Consider the following 23013-nt stretch of genomic DNA (forward strand, 5'->3'; position numbering starts at 1 on the left):
ATTCGAACCTGGTAACTACCCTGCCTCCCTCCCTCCAGATTCCATAGGTTACCTCTTCCTCTTTGCAGACTAACTAAAAGCAACCATATCTAAGTAGCATTTGATGAGAAGAAACTAGTTATTTATGTAAACCAAAATAATTAATGTTACAACGGAGAAACTTTATATAGCAGCCACAGATGAAGCCTGGCATGAGGAAGTCAATGATCAGTTGCTGCTCTCGCCATATGGTAGGTTATAAAATCTTCCCAAGACAAGTGAGGCACCGAGAAATTGAAGACTCATATACATTCCAGAGAACAGCGCCTCTCTCATCCATCTCCTCCATTAGGGCCTTTCTTCATATTTCATAGATAGACAGCTGGAGCCAGTTCTCTGCTTCCTGGGCCCTCTAAAAGGGCCAAAGACTTGGACAAATCCATTGTCCTGGGCACTCAGGAGGCAAGATTCTGTGTGTGCATGAGTGTACGAACATGTGTCATGTGAGAGAGTGTGTGGGCACTGGGCACACGAAGCATGAGTGAGGGTAGGTGAGTGAACATGTGTCAGCCTACATGAGTGTATATATGTGTGCACAGTGTGTGAGCATGTGTGCATCAAACATAAGTTTGTGTGAACGTGGCACCACGAGTGAATTTGTGTGTTTGTGTGTGGGGTAAGTGAACATGTTGCAGCCTGAGTGAGCAAGTGTAGTGTGTGCAACAGGGATGAATGTGTGTATGTATTCATGTTTACACATGTCAGCTTAAGTATGTTAGGGTGTGTGAACGTGTGTCAGTGTGAGTATGTGTGGGCCTGTGCACAGAATGCAAGTAAGTGTATGTGTGCATGCCGAGGGTGAGTGAGAGTGTGTGTGTGTGGGGGGGTAAGTAAACATGGCTGGGCATGGGTGAGTGTGCACACCAGGTGTGAGTGGCTGTGTGCAGTGTTGTGTGTGTTCACAATGAGTGTGTGAAACAGACCTGCCAGGCCATGCTAGTGAGAGGTGACAGCGTGCTGGCAGCCCTCGCAGCCCTCGCTGGCTCTCGGAGCCTCCTCAGCCTTGGCGCCCACTCTGGCGGTGCTTGAGGAGCCCTTCAGCCCGCCGCTGCACTGTGGGAGCCCCTTTCTGGGCTGGCCAAGGCTGGAGCTGGCTCCCTCAGCTTGTGGAGAGGTGTGGAGGGAGAGGCACGGGCAGCAACTGGGGCTGCGGGCATTGCTTGTGGGCCAGCGCAAGTTCCGGGTGGGCGTGGGCTCAGCGGGCCCGCACTCAGAGCAGCCGTCCGGCCCCGACGGCCCCTGGCAGTGAGGGGCTTAGCACCTGGTCCAGCAGCTGCTGTGCTGGATTTCTCCCCGGCCTTAGCTGCCTCCCTGCAGGGCAGGGCTTGGGACCTGCAGCCCGCCATGCCTGAGCCTCTCTCCCCTGCCCCACTCCGTGGGCTCCTGCACAGCCCGAGCCTCCCCTATGAGCACCACTCCCTGCTCCAAGGTGCCCAGTCCCATCCACTGCCCAAGGGCTGAAGAATGCAGGCGCATGGCCAGGGACTGCCAGGCAGCTTCACCTGTGGCCCGGTGCAGGATCCACTGGGTGAAGCCAGCTGGGCTCCTGAGTCTGGTGGGGACTTGGACAACGTTTATGTCTAGCTAAGGGATTGTAAATACACCAATCAGCACTCTGTATCTAGCTCAAGGTTTGTAAACACACCAATCAGCACCCTGTGTCTAGCTCAGGGTTTGCGAACGCACCAATCGACACTCTATATCTAGCTAATCTAGTGGGGACATGGAGAACTTTTGTGTCTAGCTCAGGAATTATAAATGCACCAATCAGCACCCTGTGTCTAGCTCAGGGTTTGTGGATGCACCAATCAGCACTCTGAGCCTAGCTAATCTGGTGGGGACTTGGAGAATCTTTATGTCTAGCTAAGGGATTGTGAATGCACCAATTGGCACTCTATATCTAGCTCAAGGTTTGTAAACACACCAATCAGCACCCTGTGTCTAGCTCAAGGTTTGCGAATGCACCAATCTATACTCTGTATCTAGCTAATCTAGTGGGGACGTGGAGAACTTTTGTGTCTAGCTCAGGGATTGTAAACGCACCAATCAGCACCCTGTCAAAACGGACCAATCAGCTCTCTGTAAAACAGACCAATCGGCTCTCTGTAAAATGGACCAATCAGCAGGATGTGGGTGGGCGAGATAAGAGAATAAGAGCAGACTGCCCGAGCCAGCAGTAGTAACCTGCTTGGGTCCCCTTCCACGGTGTGGAAGCTTTGTTCTTTTGCACTTTGCAATAAATCTTAGGCTGCTCATTCTTTGGGTCCACACTGCCTTTAAGAGCTGTAACACTCACGGCGAAAGTCTGCAGCATCACTCCTGAAGCCAGTGAAACAACGAACCCACCTGGAGAAAGGAACAACTCCAGACTCGCCACCTCAAGAGCTGTAACACTCACCTCGAAGGTCTGCAGCTTCACTCCCGAGCCAGTGAAACCACGAACCCACCGGAAGGAAGAAACTCTGAACACATCCAAACGTCAGAAGGAACAAACTCCAGACACGCAGCCTTTAAGAACTGTAACACTCACTGCGAGGGTCCGTGGCTTCCTTCTTGAAGTCAGTGAGAGGAAGAACCCACCAATTCCGGTAGGAGTAGGGAATCACATCACCTTCTTTTAATCAGTCTCAAATACCTGGCCCCTTGTGGAACCTGCAAGAGCCAGGTTTGGCGAATGCAATGATAAGCAATTGTCTAATCACTGCCTTGAAAAAGAGCAGAGCATTTGAGTATGCTGTCTCCTCCTCTCCCTCACTTCAGTTGGGCCCAACATGACAGTCTTAATGGAAGCGCGGGCGTCAAAGGCTGGTGGCTTACTTCATGTATATTGCAGCATTTCGGTACTTCTCTGCACGTGTGCTCCCCCGACTGATGAGGTAAGTGTTAAACAGGGATGATCACAGCTTCAAGTAAGCAATGGGAATTGGATGTTTTATGTCCTCTGGCGCCATCTTCAGCAGAGAAATATATAGGTCACTTTTACTTGTCTGGTCTTGAAATATGTACTGAAACTTGTGAAGGAGCAGACCTATATTAGGATAGAGTAAAAGAGGGAAAGACAAAAACCTCTTGGGCTTTTCAGGAGACTTGGTTCATTCTCTGCTTTTCAAGCCGTCTCATGGCCACATGCCTGCTTTGGAGGCTGACTGTTGGAGGCACAACCGGCCTCAGGGCGTTCCTCAGGGACCTTACCTTTCTTGCTCCCTGAAGAAATGTGCACATTGCTTGAATAAAAACAACCAAAGAACACTCAATCAAGATCGTCTTTGCTGCAGTCTTCGTTGAGGGCTGGGGATGCTAAAAGTCAGATGATTCCTGTGTACCCTGTCCATCCTAACTCACCTGCTCTTCTACTTCTGCAGCTTACTCCAGTGCCCACAGATACGACAGAGTTCCCAAGTGCCCCTCACACTCTATTAGCTGCATCCTTAACCTCTTTTTGCCGCACCATAAGCATTGGGGTTTTTTTGTTTGTTTTGAGATGGAGTCTTGGTCTGTTGCCAGGCTGGGGTGCAATGGCGTGATCTCAGCTCACTGCAATATCTGCCTCCAGGGTTCAAGCGATTCCCCTGCCTCAGCCTCTTGTATTAGCTGGGACTACAGACACACACCACCACGCCCAGCTAATTTTTTTGTATTTTAGTAGAGACGGTTTCACGATGTTGGCCAGGATGGTCTTGATCTCCTGACCTCGTGATCTGCTCGCCTCGGCCTTCCAAAGTGATGGGATTACAGGCATGAGCCACGGCGCCTGGCCGGCATTGGGGTATTTTCTTGAAGATGGAAGCCATGAATGTTGAGAAAGCCTCAGCAGATGGGAACTTGCCAGAGGTGATCTCTAACATCAAGGAGACTCTGAAGATAGTGTCCAGGACACCGGTTAACATCACTACGGCAGGGCACTCTGGCAATGGGATGTCTACCTTCATCAGTGCCCTTCGAAACACAGGACATGAGGGTAAGGCCTCACCTCCTACTGGGCTGGTAAAAGCTACCCAAAGATGTGCCTCCTATTTCTCTTCCCACTTTTCAAATGTGGTGTTGTGGGACCTGCCTGGCACAGGGTCTGCCACCAAAACCCTGGAGAACTACCTGATGGAAATGCAGTTCAACCGGTATGACTTCATCATGGTTGCATCTGCACAATTCAGCATGAATCATGTGATGCTTGCCAAAACCGCTGAGGACATGGGAAAGAAGTTCTACATTGTCTGGACCAAGCTGGACATGGACCTCAGCACAGGTGCCCTCCCAGAAGTGCAGCTACTGCAGATCAGAGAAAATGTCCTGGAAAATCTCCAGAAGGAGCGGGTATGTGAATTCTAATTCCTGTCTTCATTAAACGTTTTCCATCTCCTCCTATTGATTCCTTTTCTCCTTTATTTCACTGGACTCATTGAAACACACCTGGTGCAGAAGGGTATCTTACAATTTTAGGGGGCATGTAGAGAGTGTGGTTGTGTTGTTCTTTGAGATCTTTTGAGTGTTGGGGCCAAGATTCCCAGGCAAGGCTGCTTGCTTCGAAGGTCCTTTCCCTTCACGGAACTCTCCACCAGGTGCTAAAAATGATCAGTGTCTTAAAATGGATGCAAGATTATATCATCAGGGTCCTAGCACTCTCAAACTGAGTCATTTGAGAAGACTTTAATAATGAGGGTATTTTCAAAGGTGTGGACAGGGTGCAGGGAGACCACCAAGACAAAATGTTAACCCCACGGTATAACCTCAAGGCAAGTAACGGTCGGGAGGAGCCCTCTCCAGGTTTGAACAGGCAAGTAGAGAGGCAGGTTGCTTGAATCTCAAGATGGAGTTTATCAGTAATAATAAAGACTTCTGGGCTTAAAAACACACAACTGAAATCTACAACAAAACCTCTAAAACAGAAAAAATAGTAACCATGTTAAAGGGTTCTAAGTTCTTGTTTTATCCAGAGCATGAGTAAAGATGTTGATTAAGTTTAAACTATGGTTTGTAAGTAATGCCTAATATCTTATGGTTTATAAGGAATGCTTAATATCTTTAACGAAGGAATATAAACTGTGCATATAACTTGCAAGTGACAAGAAAAACAATAGTGTAACAAAAATACACTCAATCCAAAGGAAGGCATCAGAAAAAATATAGCACAAATAAAATGTTACATATAAACTGAAAATATCAATAATTATATTCAGTGTCATTGGACTAAATGTTTTAGTTAAAAGTAAAATGATCATCAGGCTGGATTTTAAAATCCTAACCATATATATGGGTGTAATTTTTCTTTTTCTCTGTCTCTTTTTTTTTTTTTTTTTTGAGATGGGGTCTTGCTCTGTCGCCAGGCTGGAGTGCAGTGGTGCAACCTCAGCTCACTGCAACTTCCGCCTCCCGGGTTCAAGCGATTCTCTTGCCTCAGCCTCCCAAGTAGCTGAGACAACAGGTGCACACCACCACGCCCAGCTAATTTTTGTATTTTTAGTAGAGACAGGGTTTCACCATGTTGGCCAGGATGGTCTGGATTTCTTGACCTTGTGATCCGCCCGCCTTGGCCTTCCAAAGTGCTGGGATTACAGGCATGAGCCACCGCACCTGGCCACCACATATATTTTATAAGTGACATGCTAGATAAGGATACAGAAACTATGCAAGAAAACCTACCCCTCAAGTCCCAAGTAAAATAAAGCAATTGTAAGCCAAATATATAGTAAATAATGTTTCAGAGAGATGCCTGTATAGATGGTAAAAGCATTCATTAAAAAACCAAAAATACATCCAGTAGCCAGGCTGGTTTTAAACTCTAGCTTTTGGAGGGGAACAAGAGAGTTTTCTGTGCTGCTGAAGGGTCCTATTTCTTTTCCTTTCTTTCATTCATTTTTTAAAAAATGTCTGCTTTATTGAGATGCTAGTCACATATGTAATTTAAAAAAATCTGTATGGCAGTAAAAGATGTATGCTTATAATTTAAACAGTACATAATTATGCACTATTATGTAAGTTCTATTTCCTAATAATAAGAAATTGTTAAAAATTTCTTCAAAGGAGGTCTTCATATACTGATATAGAACAATTACCAACATGTTAAAGAAAAAATAGGTTGTTAGACATTATTTAAGAAATGCTTCCATGTCTGTAAAATAGAGAAATAGCTTGTGCATACTTGCTCATGTATACATACAATAGTTCTGCAAGGATATTATGGTCATTTCTAAGGGGTAAGGGGTGAATAAATATGGAGTGAGAAGACATATTATTATGTACCCCCCTTTTTTGAGACAGGGTCTTGCTATCTTGCCTAGGCTGGAGTGCAGTGGTGCCATTATTTAATAGCTTACTTGAGCCTCGAACTCATGGTATCTTCCTGCCTCAGCCTCCTGAGTAGCTAGGACCACAAGCACATACTTATTATGCCTGGCGGATTTTTAAATTTTTTTGTAGAGACAAGGTCTCGCTATGTTGCCAGACTGGTCTTGATTATTCTGGTTTCCACCCCCTGTAGTGAGAGTGAGCCATGAGTTTTCCCTGCCTGGCTGTGCCTGATGTCAGCTCCCAGGCCCAGGAGGACTGCGAGGCAAAGACGGATGAAGGATTCTTGTACAGAGATATCTGAGTATTACTCAGCTGGCACACATTAGCTTTCTATTTTAATGAGCATTTTCAAATTTGAAAAACAAAATTCATCTCTACTTTTAACTGAAATGTGTTTGGAAATGTTAGTTTTGGTTTCAGTGAAGCCATGCAGGTAAGAAAAACCATCTTACTTGGACTGGAAAAGAAGGATAGGTCAAATTTCAGGGCAAGAATTGACATGATAGTTGGGCAGGAACAAACAGATAAAGGGAAGCCTGTGCTTTTGGTTGTACTCCCTACATATGGCCCTGGAACAGCAACCTGGTGATCTGATTACCATAAGCAGCACCCTCCTACCGTTGGTCTTGAAGGGAAGATGGAGCAGGTGCAGAGTCAGATGATGGCAGAGAATGTGGTAGCGTGTTGCATGCACTCCATTTTCCTCCCCCTTATCTGTCGTAGACATGATTGGTATGGCTGGTAAAGAATCATAGACCCAAGTGCATCAAATGTTCACAATTTAGCATAAATAAGAGCATCAGCGGGACCTCATCAGGGCAGGGATTCTTTTGATCATCCATGGTCCCCTAATGCACGACGGCAGGCCAGGTGTAGAGCAAACATTCAATTTTATAACAGACAAAATTTTTGTATATGATTGAATTTTTTGTTTTATTCCTTTGAGAAGATGATATATAAAACTCAAATTTGGAGATTTGAATATAAAGGGCCATTGAATCATTTGTATATTTCTGAATCTTGCTTGATTCAATCCCTTGCCACTCCCAGCACTGCACTTCATCCGTGTCTTCACAAAAGGGAAAGAACTAGCAACAGCTTCATTACTCTTCCCTCCTTGTAACCACTGATGGTATTTACAAGCAGGAAGATTACCCAAGAAGTTCTCATCTAACAATGTTTTTAGTAGGCTTTTTGCATTGCTTATTGTAGATGAATCTGGAATTTGTGAAGTACAGGGCACAATTTGGAGAGCTAAAGTTAGTCATGTAGGTTTCCTACCTGTGCAACTAATGGAATGTAAAAAGCTCTAAACTTAAATGGCCTCCTAGGGCTAACATGTATGGCATGTACATGATACATACAGTAACATTAATCTTCTACTCAGGCACAAAGTACATTCCAGTGCAAAAATATATATTTTTGGAAGTACATCTGATCTTTTGGGCCTTTTCAAAGATGGATATTGCTGTTTCTCTGCTTGCTTTTTGCTCATGTTCTTCATCAATTTGGTATTAAGTAAGCTGTATAATTTTCATAAATCTGCTTTGACAGTTTGACCTCCGTGGTAGCGTAATGACTAAATCAGAACTGTGCCATTCAATCAGCTTTTGGTGTACTTCTGACATTACTATAAATTCTTAGACTCAGCTTCTCATTATTATCTTATATTCTTATGTTTTAAAAACCTTAGTTCTTAAAGGTTTCTTATTCTTATCTTTTCCTGCTACATTTGATTCCTTAGAGCAATCATTTGTTCTGATTAAACTATTAACGGAATTATTTTTTCTACCTAAGTTGCACAGGGGATGGACATTATTTCCATCTGGCTCACCTTATTCAAAATACTAAAACTATAATCAAAGCCCATTTTAGATAATCATCTCTTAATTGAGCTGTTTGTCCACTTCTTATTTCATGAAATTAGGAAATTGTTCACACATTCTCATTAAGAGCAGTGATGCCAGTGATGCAGTGTGGTATAAGGATGAAAGCTGGTACCCAGAGCATGGGATAAGCTAGAGAGAACTCTAAGGACATAATTTAAAGCCATATTCTGCAGAGAATGAAAAAGGCCAAGTCTCCATTGAGGCTTCAGTTCTGGAAACTAATCTCAACAAGAATGTACCCTTTTTCATTCTCAACTCTAGGAACAAGCAGAAGAATCAAACAACTATTTCTATTTCGGGTTAGTTTGTCTATAATAATATCTCATTTCCTGGAGAAGTGTTTTAAGAGTGCATATTGTTGAATTTCTAATAGAAGAGAAAATAATATTGAGTTTCTTTACTGTATTTTTAGGCAACATTCTCAAATGAATTATGGTAATCTTTGCTCATATCTTTTGTTATTTTATTTTTTCTGCTATCTTTGGGTTTAGATCATTATTCTTCTAGTGCCTTAAAACATAAAGTTGTATTGTTGAACTGAAATCTTTTATCCTTTTAAAATGTAAGTATTTAAAGCTATAATTTTCCCTCTTCGTACTGCTTTTACAGCATCTCATTAGTTTTTGCAAATTGTGTTTTCATTTGTCCTAAGGTTTTTTCTCATTTTTCTTATTTAACCCATTGGTTGTTTAAAAGTGTGTTGTTTAATGTCCACATATTTGTGAATTTTCCAGTTTTTCTTCTGATATTTTCAGTTTTATTGCATAGTAATTGGGAAAGACACTGCATAATTTCAATCTTTTAAAATTTATTAACACTTGTTTTGTGGCCTAATGTATGGTCTCTCCTGAAGAATGTTACATATTCACTTAAGAAAAAAACCATATATTCTAATGGAATCTTGTTGGGTGAAGTGTTCTGTATGTGTCCAATTGGTCTGCAGAATTGTTCAAGACTGGTGGTTCTATCCAGCATTGAGAGAGGGGTATTGATATTTCCTACTATTACTGTAGACCTGTCTATTTGTTCTCTCCAATTTTATCAATGCTTGGTTAATATATTTTGGAGATACGATGTTTGGTACATATGTTTATAATTATTATATCTTAGAACGGATTCTTTTACTTACATGTAGTATCTTGCTTTGTCTCTTGTAACAGTTTTTAATTTAAATTTAACCTAGAGTCTATTTTGTCTGATATTAGTATAGCCACCCCTGCTCTCTTTCAGTTACTATTTGCGTGGAATATCTCTTTCCACCCTTCCACTTTCACTTTCAAACTATGGTGTCCTGAGATCTATAGTGAATCCGTAAAGTATCTATAAAAACAACATATAATTGTATCACATCTCCCCAACCCCATTCTACCAATATCTGCTTTTTGATTGGACAGAAACATCCATTTACATTTAAAGCAATTACTGATAAAGTGGAACTTCTGCCATTTTGATGTTTTCTCTTTGTCTTACAGCTTTTTTTCTCTCATTTCCTCAATTACTACTTTCCTTTGTTTTTAGTTCATTTTTTATAGTGACACATTTTTATTTCCTTTTCATTTCCTTTTGTGTACATTTTGTGGATATTTTCTTTGTGGTTACCATGGAGGTTACATGTAACAGTACAAAGTTATAACAATCTATTTTGAATTAATACCAACTTAACTTCAATTGCACCCAACACTTTGCTTTTTTACAACTTTCCCTTCCTGCTTTGTTATTTCTGTCAAAAATCAATATTTATATATGTTGTGTACCTATTAACATGGATTTATAATTATTTTTATGAATTTGCCTTTTAAATTCTTTCAAAAATAAAGTGTAGTTACAAGCCAAAATTATATAAAACTATTAGTTTTTATAATGTCCATGTATTTGCCTTTACTGGAGATCTTTATATTTTCCTATGTGTTCAAGTTACTGTCTATTGTCATTTTATTTCAACTTTGAAGGGCTGTCTTAACACTGATTATAGTGGAGGACTAGTAGTAATGTAGCCTCTTAGCTTGTTTACCTGGGGGTGCATTTATTTTTGCCTAATTTTAACAGGACAGTTTTGCCAACTACAGAATTCTCAGTTGACAAGTATTTTTCTTTTTCTTTTAGCACCTTAAATATATCATCTCTGTGCCTTCTGGCCTGCAACCTTTCTGCTGAGAAACTTACTGAAAATCTTATTGAGAATAGCTTGTATATGATGAGTCTGTTTTCGCTTGCTGCTTTTAAGATTCTATTAGTCCTTTAACAGTTTGATTACAATTTGTCTCACTATGGGTCTTTTTGGCTTTATCTTATGGTTCATACAGCTTCTTTGTATGTCTTTCCTCAAACTTGGGAAGCTTTTGGCTATTGCTTTTTCAAATAAATTATCTGCCCCTTTCTTCTCTTTCTCAAAGTCCCATAATGTTTTAAATGAGTAAAAACACAATAATTTTGAATATGACTTTTTCTTAATGGGAATTTACTTGGTTGCTTTTTTTTTCTGTTTTTCAGAGTTTCTATAAAGTTATTTAAACCATCCATAGTATTTTTTTCTATGAATGAACAAAGGTTTGGAGGTTCTTAGCTTACCATTTTGCTGATATCCCTCAGTACTATGAACACAAGTAGGACCAAGGCTCATAGCCTGGCTGCTAGCCAGCATTGCTTTGAGTTACACTTTTCAAAATTCTCCTACTTGGTGTAGCTCCTAGTATATCTTTGTTGATGAGGTAAATGAGATTCAACATGCAGAGTAATTTTTCTCAAACTTAGATTTATTTTCTAATTAAAAATAAATGTAATAATTGGCAGCTTAAAAATAAATGGAAGCACAGTGAAATTTTCTCATTTTTTTCTTTATCCTTAAGGAAGAGTTTGTTTTATTCATTATAATTTTGTGATGACTTAGTAAGTAGTTGAATTTTATTAAAATCAATGAAATGATTAATTTTTCTGTTGGCCACCAGAGAAGTGACTGAAACGGTTTCTCTTGCTGACTTAGATATTTAGTAGGCATATGGGAAGTGATCAGATTAGGAAGAATGTAAACTTATCAAAAAAGTGACAAGGAGGAATGGTAAGGTAGCCTTGAGGTCAGTGTACTAGGTCTGATTTTCCAACATGGTAGATTCTTTAAGGCACCTTCATCTTTTCACCACCTGTAGTTTGAGTTCACTTAGGAATGACATAGGGGCTCTTTCTTCAGGTTTTATTGACCTGAGTAACCTGGTTACCAGAGTGGAGCAGATAAAATGAGAAACAGTGAAATATAAACCACTAGTATGTTCACTGCAGCAAAAGAAAAATAAACTAGCCAAATGTGAAATAAGACTATTAGGAAGAAGGCAAAAACACAGAAACAATATGTTTTGTAAAAGGGGAAAATTTGATATCAATTAATTTAGACTTTCTGAAGCATTCTCTTAAAGAACAGTTTCTCCAGATGTTAATTAGGAGACACTCAATTTTTAAAAGTTAAAACATGTTTTAACTTCAAAACTCAAGAGATTTTAAAATTATAACAATAAATTATAAATCTCTAACAACATTGACTATCATGGGGGAATATTTCAGAAAATAGTATTTTTAAAGTATGTATATATATGTCCAAATTTTATAAGTTAAATATGTGATTTAAAAAATAAAATGTATCAAGGCCGGGGGTGGCGGCTCATACCTGTAATCCCAGCACTTTGAGAGGCCAAGGCAGGTGGATCATGAGGTCAGAAGATCAAGACAATCCTAGCCAACATGGTGAAACTCTGTCTCTACTAAAAGTACAAAAATTAGCCAGGCATGGTGGTGTGCACCTGTGGTCCCAGCTATTCAGGAGGCTGAGGCAGGAGGATTGCTTGAACCTGGGAGGCAGAGGCTGCAGTGAGCTGAGATTGCACCACTGCACTCCAGCCTGGGAGACAGAGCGAGATGTTGTCTCAAAAATAAATAAATAAAAATTATAAAATAAAATAAAATGTATCAAAATTCTACTCTCTCTAAGGGTGATTTTTAAACATTCTATTTATATTTGTGTATTCTCTATGTTAACTGTGATGTTGGTAATATTTTTTTCAACATCTACCAATTGGGGTAGTGTTCCTTCCATGACTTTCACGCACCAACCTTTAAAATACTGTTGCAGTTTTTTTATTTTTCAGAGACGGGGTATTGCTATGTTTCCCAGACTGGTCTCGAACTCTTGGGCTCAAGCAATCCACCTGCCTCGGCCTCCCAAAGTGCTAGGATTACAGGTGTGAGCCACTGCATGGGGCCTGCTGCATTTTCTTAATCCCTCTTCCTCATCCATATACATACACCTGCTGTGGATCCATCCATTTTCTTTTTTTATTTTATTTTATTGTTATTTATTAATTATTATTAATTAATATTATTAATTAAATATTAAATAAATAAATATTATTATTATTATTTATTATTTTTTATTATTATTATACTTTAAGGTTTAGGGTACATGTGCACAACGTGCAGGTTTGTTACATATGTATACATGTGCCATGTTGGTGTGCTGCACCCATTAACTCGTCATTTAGCATTAGGTATATCTCCTAATGCTATCCCTCCCTCCTCCCCCAACCCCACAACAGTCCCCGGTGTGTGATGTTCCCCTTCCTGTGTCCATGTGTTCTCATTGTTCATTTCCCACCTATGAGTGAGAACATGTGGTGTTTGGTTTTTTGTCCTTGCGATAGTTTGCTGAAAATGATGGTTTCCAGTTTCATCCATGTCCCTACAAAGGACATGAACTCATCATTTTTTATGGCTGCATAGTATTCCATGTTGTATATGTGCCACATTTTCTTAATCCAGTCTATCATTGTTGGACATTTGGGTTGGTTCCAAGTCTTTGCTATTGTGAATAGTGCCGCAATAAACATACGTGTGCATGTGTCTTTATAGCATGATTTATATTCCTTTGGGTATATACCCAGTAATGGGATGGCTGGGTCAAATGGTATTTCTAGTTCTAGATCCCTGAGGAATCGCCACACTGACTTCCACAATGGTTGAACTAGTTTACAGTCCCACCAACAGTGTAAAAGGGTTCCTATTTCTCCACATCCTCTCCACCACCTGTTGTTTCCTGACTTTTAATGATTGCCATTCTAACTGGTGTGAGATGGTATCTCATTGTGGTTTTGATTTGCATTTCTCTGATGGCCAGTGATGGTGAGCATTTTTTCATGTGTGTTTTGGCTGCATAAATGTCTTCTTTTGAGAGGTGCCTGTTCATGTCCTTCGCCCACTTTTTGATGGGGTTGTTTTTTTCTTGTAAATTTGTTTGAGTTGTAGATTCTGGATATTAGCCCTTTGTCAGATGAGTAGGTTGCGAAAATTTTCTCCCATTTTGTAGGTTGCCTGTTCACTCTGATGGTAGTTTCTTTTGCTGTGCAGAAGCTCTTTAGTTTAATTAGATCCCATTTGTCAATTTTGGCTTTTGTTGCCATTGCTTTTGGTGTTTTAGACATGAAGTCCTTGCCCATGCCTATGTCCTGAATGGTATTGCCTAGGTTTTCTTCTAGGGTTTTTATGGTTTTAGGTCTAACATTTAAGTCTTTAATCCATCTTGAATTAATTTTTGTATAAGGTGTAAGGAAGGGATCCAGTTTCAGCTTTCTACATATGGCTAGCCAGTTTTCCCAGCACCATTTATTAAATAGGGAATCCTTTCCCCATTGCTTGTTTTTGTCAGGTTTGTCAAAGATCAGATAGTTGTAGAAATGCGGCATTATTTCTGAGGGCTCTGTTCTGTTCCATTGGTCTATATCTCTGTTTTGGTACCAGTACCACGCTGTTTTGGTTACTGTAGCCTTGTAGTATAGTTTGAAGTCAGGTAGTGCGATGCCTCCAGCTTTGTTCTTTTGGCTTAGAATTGACTTGGTGATGTGGGCTCTTTTTTGGTTCCATATGAACTTTAAATTAGTTTTTTCCAATTCTGCGAAGAAAGTCATTGGTAGCTTGATGGGGATGGCATTGAATGTATAAATTACCTTGGGCAGTATGGCCATTTTCACGATATTGATTCTTCCTACCCATAAGCATGGAACGTTCTTCCATTTGTTTGTATCCTCTTTTATTTCATTGAGCAGTGGTTTGTAGTTCTCCTTGAAGAGGTCCTTCACATCCCTTGTAAGTTGGATTACTAAGTATTTTATTCTCTTTGAAGCAATTGTGAATGGGAGTTCACTCATGATTTGGCTCTCTGTTTGTCTGTTATTGGTGTATAAGAATGCTTGTAATTTTTGTACATTGATTTTGTATCCTGAGACTTTGCTGAAGTTGCTTATCAGCTTGAGGAGATTTTGGGCTGAGATGATGGGGTTTTCTAGATATACAATCATGTCATCTGCAAACAGGGATAATTTGACTTCCTCTTTTCCTAATTGGATACCCTTTATTTCCTTCTCCTGCCTGATTGCCCTGGCCAGAACTTCCAACACTATGTTGAATAGGAGTGGTGAGAGAGGGCATCCCTGTCCTGTGCCCATTTTCAATGGGAATGCTTCCAGTTTTTGCCCATTCAGTATGATATTGGTTGTGGATTTGTCATAGATAGCTCTTATGATTTTGAGATACGTCCTATCAATACCTAATTTATTGAGAGTTTTTAGCATGAAGGGTTGTTGAATTTTGTCAAAGGCCTTTTCTGCATCTATTGAGATAATCATGTGGTTTTTGTCTTTGGTTCTGTTTATATGCTGGGTTACATTTATTGATTTGCGTATGTTGAACCAGCCTTGCATCCCAGGGATGAAGCCCACTTGATCATGGTGGATAAGCTTTTTGATGTGCTGCTGGATTCAGTTTGCCAGTATTTTATTGAGGATTTTTGCATCGATGTTCATCAAGGATATTGGTCTAAAATTCTCTTTTTTGGTTGTGTCTCTGCCAGGCTTTGGTATCAGGATGATGCTGGCCTCATAAAATGAGTTAGGGAGGATTCCCTCTTTTTCTATTGGTTGGAATAGTTTCAGAAGGAATGGTACCAGCTCCTCTTTGTACCTCTGGTAGAATTTGGCTGTGAATCCATCTGGTCCTGGACTTTTTTTGGTTGGTAAGCTATTGATTATTGCCTCAATTTCAGAGCCTGTTATTGGTCTATTCAGAGATTCAACTTCTTCCTGGTTTAGTCTTGGGAGGATGTATGTGTCCAGGAATTTATCCATTTCTTCTAGATTTTCTAGTTTATTTGCATAGAGGTGTTTATAGTATTCTCTGATGGTAGTTTGTATTTCTGTGGGATCGGTGGTGATATCCCCTTTATCATTTTTTATTGCATCTATTTGATTCTTCTCTCTTTTCTTCTTTATTAGTCTTGCTAGCGGTCTATCAATTTTGTTGATCTTTTCAAAAAAATGGATCCATCCATTTTCAACTACTGACTTGATTGTACAGGATGACAACTAAGAAATGGGTGAGGTCATCTTGACAGTCACCTAGGGGAGGATAGCTTGACCCTGGCACCTCTCACTGGGAGAAGCTTTATAGATTTCATTGCCCAATATAGCTAAATAATGCACTACTCCCTAAAATAGATTTCATTGCTCAATATAGCTAAATAATGCATGACTACCAAATATTTTGGAATACTAACAGGAGAAAATTGTGATGCAATGTCACAATTTAAACGTAAATTTATACAATGGCAATTTAATGTCTCCTATAACATTTTTGTACCTTATAAAGTTCATACAAGAAACACAAAGTGCCTTTATGATACAGTGTAAAACACCTGTTTATGCATTTCATTACTGGATCCTCCATTACAAGGAAAATTAATGCTCAAATTGTTTTATGAATAAGTGGTTTATCAAAAGCCTCATATAAAAATAGTCTGTTAAATTGGATAATCTTTGAGTTTCAGTTCTCTTTCTAAACCTGTGGGTGTTTTCTTGGCACTGATGCAACAGTGTTCAAAACTGGACATTCTGAACTTTTGGGGGAATCCTAAATCCTAATAACTCCAATATACTTGATTGCAATGCCCATGTGTACGCTGTTATTTTGTAATAGTTTACTAAGAAACTTTACTTCCTGAGCAACCACAGTCCCTGTCCTGGAGCTCATGCCAAAGAGTTAATAATTATGCAGGCACCACAGGAACAAGGTCCAAGATGGACAGACTGGCCAGCCTTCCACCCAGATCCCTGTGCTGCTCCCCAGGCTGTGGCCACTGTTTGCCACCACTATTGCTTCTGCTGCTGCCTTGGGACCTCCCAACTTAGTGCCTCTGCATCATACAGACACAGCTACTAGGCTGATTGCTCGGGGTCTGTGCTACCTGCCTTGCTCACTGGACTTTTTATGTTAACTTAGTTCTCCCTCTCTGTATCTCTTGTGAACTAGTTGTGAGATCTAGAAAATTGATTTTTTTTTCAGAGTATATTACATGATGGTATTGTATAGTTTAAATTTTGTCTTATCATGTGCAATCTAATGTCTGTCAAGATTTTAAGATTGCTCAGTGGATGGTATCAGACACCCATAACTGAATGGCTTCAATCAGTAACAAGTATTTATTGCTGTTCATGAGTCTGTGATTTAGTTGGCCTCACCTCAGTAGTTCTCTATGTGGTGGGAGCTACAACCTCAGTCACCTGAAGGCTCAAGTGGCTTGAAATGTCCAAGATGGCTCACTGGAGGTTCAACTGATTTGGAATGTGTACGATGGTGGCAGTTGGTCCTTGCTATAGGCTGGGATTTTATGTGGGGCTGTCATTTAGAGCCCTTTTGTACTCCCTCATGTAGCCTCTCCAAGTGGCTCTCTTAGAGTTACTTCAAAGTATCGTAGTTTCAGGACAATCATACCTCTTCTTTGGGGGCTGGATCCTAGGAGTGCAAAATTAGAAGCTATCAGGTCTTTTTAAGGCTTAGGACAGGAAGTAGCACAAAATTACTTCACAGCATTCTACATTCAAACAAGTCACAGGGCAGGGTCAGATTCAAGAGGAGGGGACTAAATGAGGGGAACACCAGAGGGAGTTGTTCATTAGTATCATCAATGTAAGAGATTACTACCAGCTTTCACTTTTTTTCTCTTTCCAAATGGGCATGTTTGTTCTTGTTATCCTGTCTCTGTTTGTTGGATGTTGGGAGTGGAGGTGGATAACTTGCGATTTTTAGTCGCAGGTCTCTAGATTAAGTAATAGTCCATCTGAAACTTATGTACAAATAATGATGACATTCAGGACTTTGAGTCTTAGGCCAAGATGATGGAAATTTTGGATGCATCCTTTAAGGAGGGGGTGAGGATGTTTTGCATGCTAAAGGAATGAAATGAATATTTGCAAATATCCAGAAAAGTGGACTGTGCAGATTGAATTATTTGAAAAAAAATTTCATATTATTTCCTACCAGAACCCTCAAATATGGGTTATTAACTATTGCTGCATAAAACTACCACAAACTAGAGACTTAATAAAATACATGTTTATTATCTTACAGATTATGTGGATGAGAAGCCCAGGTACAATTGGGCTGAGTCTTTTGATTCAATGTCTCTCATGGGCTATGATGAAGTTCCCAGCCTGGGGTGTGGTCTCATCTGAATGTTCAAGTGGAAAAGGATCTGCTTCCAAGCTCACTCACGTTATTGGCAGAATTCATTTTTTCAAGAGTTTTTTCCTTGTTGGTTGTGAGTTGGAGCCACCCTCAGTTCCTTGCCATGTGGCACTTATTTTCCATAGTGTAGCTCTCAACATAACAGAATATGTCATCAAAATTAGCAAGGAAGAGGAAGTCCTAGTAAGACACAGGATGTAATCTTATGTAATGTAGTCACAGAGTGATACCCCATCACCTTTGCATAGTCTGTTGGTTAGAAGCAGGCCACAGTTCCTGTCCACATTCAAGGAGATTGTACAAGGGGTGAATATCAAAGGAGGGAATAATTGGGAACTGTTTTAGAGTCTGTCTGCCACACCAGCCTCCTCATTGAGAGACAATTAAACTGTTTACATCATACATTTCAGACCTGACCATATGACTTATTTCAGCCAATGGATTGTGGGGGAAGTGATATGTGCTGCTTTTAAGAAGATTTAAGAATTGCCATCTGATCTGCCACTTCTCTTTTATTCTCTCCCCAAGCAAGTTCTTAGATATTCATCAGCCTAAATTTTTGAGCTGACCTACTCTAGGTATGTAAAAGAGGTAATAAATTAAGTCTATTGACTGTCACTGAGATTATAGGAAGGTTTTTAACTGCAGTATAATTTATCTAAAGTTGACTGGCCCTGCTAAACTGAGAGATACAAGAAGCATCTTGGGGCTAGCAACATTGGAGAGCAATGACAGCCCTAGACCAGGAGGGACCTGGGAAGTTAGATCTTGCAAAGAGGGATGTAAGGAATGAACACACCAGCCTCACTTTCCGTCTGGCACTACTGCTGCCCATTGGCAGGGAGGAGAAGAAGGCTAAAAAAAAGACCTTAGAAAATGCTAACCTTTCAGGGGCAGAAGAAGAAAGAAAGAAGAATTTATGGGGGAGTTGAGAAGAAATAACAGGAAAAGAAAAACAAAACAGTAGAGACATGGAATGGAATGATAATAAAATGAAGAAGTGGCCACACTGAGAGATTCTTCTTAGGGTTGCACTAATTTAGGGTTTGTGTCTGTCAAATTTAGAAAACAGAATTTCATATGTGCTTTAGAAAGAGAGACATCTGTGAAACTGGCACAGAACAGAGCACAGGAATATAATGGTATGACTAGTGAATATGAAGTAAAGCTGCAGAAAAAAGTTTTAGACCACTGTTTAAAGAAGCTTGCTTCTGAAAAAGAGTAAAAAGGAAATATCTAAAAGAAGGGAGCTCAAAAAGGTGCTTGTTTTAATGAATAACAGTGTTGAATTTTTTGCAAGTTCAGTGGAAATGTTCTATTCGAGGCTGATGATATAGGAGAAAAAATAGATTTGTATATAAAATAAGTCCATAACAATATGGGATAAAATATAATGATTACCTCTGGATAATTTTGGGACAGTAAATCCCAATTTCAAGGCTCCTGATAGATGTAAATATATGAGGTTATAATTTTTTAACATCTGTATAACTAAGAATTTTAAATGAACAATTATAATTCTTCATAATACATAAATGCATCAGTTTGGAATTTACAAAGACATTCTCATTCATATTTAATATTCCCAACAGGGTATGGGGTTAGTGTTCTGGTCCCCATTTTGCAATGCAAGAAATAAGATCCAGAAACTTCATAACTGCAGAAGCTACACCTGAACCGATAATTTCATTCCCAAGTATAGTGCTATATAGCCTAACCTTTTATATTTTCTAAATGTTCTTGACATGTAATCAGTAAGCAGGCACTGCTTTGGGGAAGCTAGTTTTGAAAGGGTCTTCCTGTTTAAGAGAAATAGGATTTGAGGGAGAGATCTGGAGGCACTTACCAAGCAGCCTGTCAAAGGCCTCATGATCCTCAGGTTGTAACTTCACCATTATCTTGAGCCATAGGTAAAGCCATAGGTAACAGCCAGGACCTGGTTTTTCTTAGCCCCTGGCTGTACTTCCTGCACAAATACTACTATGCAATTTCTCTTGGAGCCCTAAATTTCAGGCACAGAGCTGGAATCTATCCAGGGTCCCAAGAAAACAAAAGGGCTACAGGACAAAATCTTACCTGGGAGGAACTAGTTGTTGATCACTCTAGCCCTGCCAAACCAGTCCCTTCTGCTCTGGCCAGCCAGACGCTTGACCTTTTCCATCTTTTACCTTTGTTTATGCATTTTTCCACTATTTGCTTTGCTATTACTATATTTCTCATGATTCATTTCCTTATTAAAATTAATTTTTCCCATCGTAGAAAAAGGTATCTTTACTTCCCAAGTTTTTCTTCTATGTAGATTTCCTTCTCCCCAGCTCTTGTTCCTCTTGTTCCCAAAGCCCTGGATTTCACATTGCTCCTCTCTTCCACATTAAACATTACTTCCTAACATCTGTATGTCTTCGTCATTACTAGTCAACCCTTTCAAATCTCTTTACAATTCAATCCTCTCACCTGCAGGTCCTGTGCTTTCTTCCTTCACTATTATGTCTGCGGCACACCCTGGAATGGTAGGCTGTGGGCTCTACTTTACAGAATGGCAAATGGCAGACAATGAGCCATGATGTTCTGTCAGCCTATTTTTCTCCTATCACAAGGTTGAGTCTGCCCACAGATTTTCCCCAGTCTGTCCAAACTCCTATTCTGTACATTGGCTTTGACCAGTCCTGGCAAGAATGTAAGCCACTATTGTAAATGCAATTTCAATGGGTGTTTGTTGGAGGCAGCATGTTAGTGCTGTGCAATGGCCATAAAGACCATGGGACAGGGAAACAGAGTCAGGGAGATAAAAATGTAGCTGGATGACTGATTATTGCTCTTGACTATGGGAGTGTCCTGATGCTTCATGAAAACCCCAGGACCAGAGTTATAAGGAGAAGGTGAAATAAAACTTCACAGACCATTTCCCATCTCTCCCATCTCTCTGTTTGTCTCTTTCTCTTCTTGCTGGTGAGAGGATGTGTGATGCATACCATCTACCACATACCCATGTAGAGTAACATTAGAACATAAATTAGAAAGGGAATAAATGGAGTTAAATTTTTCTAAATATTTACTTCTGACCAGTAAGCGTTAACATTATTGACATATATTAGAATACAAACACATATACAAGCACAAAAGGATTAGTGGAGGAGGAATGCATAACTCACAAGCTAAGAGAAAGGAAAAGGAAAAATAGAATATTAAAGAATATTCAGCCAATTCAAAAGTATATTAGAAAAAGAACTAAAACAGGCAGGAGAAATGGACAATAATTTGGAAGATGTTACATATAAACTCAAATATATCAAAATTTCATTAAATGTTAATAGACTAAATATTATGTAAAAGGCAAAGATTAGTAGAGTGAGTTTTTAAAAACTATATGCTTATAGCAGATATAGATTTTAAATATTAGGTTACAGAAATCTTGAAACAGAAAGGATGAAAATACATATACATTATTCAAACACTATTCAAAAGAAAGATGTTATTGCTCTACTTACACTGGCTAAAATAGACTTCATTGGGGAAAACTTACTAGCAATGAAGAGGAAAAATTCACCAGGACTGTATAATATCAGCAACCAACAAATATTAACAGGCTTGTTCTTTATGTGAAAACACACCTTTCCACATTTCTAAACTAAGGGTGTATAAGAAGGAAAATATTCTTCATTATCAGAAAAGATGACTTTTTTTTTTGAGACGGAGTCTTACTCTGTTGCCCAGGCTGGAGTGCAGTGGCACAATCTTGGCTCACTGCAGACTCTGCCTCCTGGGTTCCAGCGATTCTCTTGCCTCAGCCTCCTGGGTAGCTGGGACCACAGGCACGCACCACCATGCCCAGCTAATTTTTGTATTTTTGGTAGAGATGGGGTTTCACCATGTTGGCCAGGCTGGTCTTAAACTCCTGACCTCAAGTGATCCACCCGCCTTGGCCTCCCAAAGTGCTAGGATTACAGGCGTTTGCCACTGCGCCCAGCCAAGGATGTCTTTTTAACTTCAAGAAATTACATTGTTAACTCCCTGTACAGTCTGCTCCCAGGTTCTATTGTTCCGTGATTCTGAGTTTCCATGGTTTTGTGAGCCATTGATTCCAATCTAAGGCAGCCCAGATTCTGATAAGTCATTTCCAGTATCCTGGCTAGGAATTCCTGTGGCAGGTATTTTGGCTGTACTGACATGAGCCATGGCAAAGGAAAGAATGATGCCTGCCAACGGCAAGTAGCTCACCTGAGGGTGTGGGAGTGACCACATTTAGGGAGAAGAGAAAGAAGAAAAACTGCTTCCTCCATGGCACTGGCATACTCTAATTCCAGATGGAATTAAAACAGCCTTTGGGACATTTTTTTGAGAAGGCTGGAAAGTTCACCCACTGCTTGACTTGGAAACCAATGCAGTGACAGATGCCATTATGGACAGATGAGATGATCTGAAATTTTGAAGATGGTACAACCCATTGTCTTTTTGGTAATGTTACATAAGGAAACTTCTGACAAAAATCAATAAAAAGGAGAGTATAAGTTTGAAGATGTGAAAATTCTGCAGGAGGAAAAAAAGTGAAAATATCCCATGTACAGATATTAAAACAAGATATTGTAACCCCACCAGCTCTTATTCCCAAATAATTCCATTGCTTTATAACTGTAACTGATAATATGAATAACCTTTAGCACATTCATTTACTGTTTTCCAAGAGATGAGTATCTTAGGGGGAACACTGAAATAGTCTTCAAAAATGTGAAGTAGATTGAACCTTTCATATTCTGATTACCCACTAAAATAATTTTCATTTCTGATGACATTTTTACTTTTTGATCTATTTGCAAGTGATTTTTTTTGCTTATTTGTTTTATTGACATAACACATAGTGAAGTGCAGAAACTCTTCAGTGTACTCATTTGAGTCACTAATATTTCACTTTGAAATAACACATCTTTTTCTCTCTTTTTTTAATTTCAGTAGGTTTTTGGGGAACAGGTGGTGTTTGGTTACATGGATAAATTCCTTAGTGGTGATTTCTGAAATTTTGTGCACTCATCACCCGCACAGTGTACACTGTACCCAATGTGTAGTCATCTTCCCCCTGAGTCACCAAGTCCATTTTATCATCTTTATGTCTTTGTGTCCTCATAGCTTCACTGCCACTTATAAGTGAGAACATACGATATTTGGTTTTCCATTCCTGAGTTACTTCACTTAGAATAATGGTCTCCAACTCCGTCCAGGTTGTGGCAAATACTGTTATTTCATTCCTTTT

General features: G+C 39.8%; 1 protein-coding gene and 1 long non-coding RNA gene across 3 annotated transcripts in view; one reads left to right on the forward strand and one right to left on the reverse strand.

Moving 5' to 3' along the window:
• The window catches only part of LOC134730376 (uncharacterized), a 76483-nt gene extending 73925 nt beyond the window's left edge, over positions 1 to 2558 (reverse strand). Inside the window, exon 1 of the long non-coding RNA XR_010112133.1 lies at positions 2438 to 2558. This is a non-coding gene — a long non-coding RNA (uncharacterized LOC134730376). The remainder of the gene's footprint in view (positions 1 to 2437) is intronic.
• The window catches only part of IRGM (immunity related GTPase M), a 55881-nt gene continuing 35086 nt past the window's right edge, over positions 2219 to 23013 (forward strand). The window contains exons 1-2 of one of the 2 annotated variants that reach the window (XM_057302255.1): positions 2219 to 2915; positions 3402 to 4350. In XM_057302255.1, coding sequence (XP_057158238.1) covers positions 3820 to 4350 — 531 coding nt within the window. In that variant the 5' untranslated portion in view covers positions 2219 to 2915; positions 3402 to 3819. Of the gene's footprint in view, positions 2916 to 3401; positions 4366 to 23013 lie in introns of those variants that run through there. The other variant, NM_001289892.1, reaches the window with a different exon arrangement.

This window comes from Pan paniscus, chromosome 4, assembly GCF_029289425.2.
Source record: "Pan paniscus chromosome 4, NHGRI_mPanPan1-v2.0_pri, whole genome shotgun sequence".
Lineage (NCBI taxonomy): Eukaryota > Metazoa > Chordata > Mammalia > Primates > Hominidae > Pan > Pan paniscus.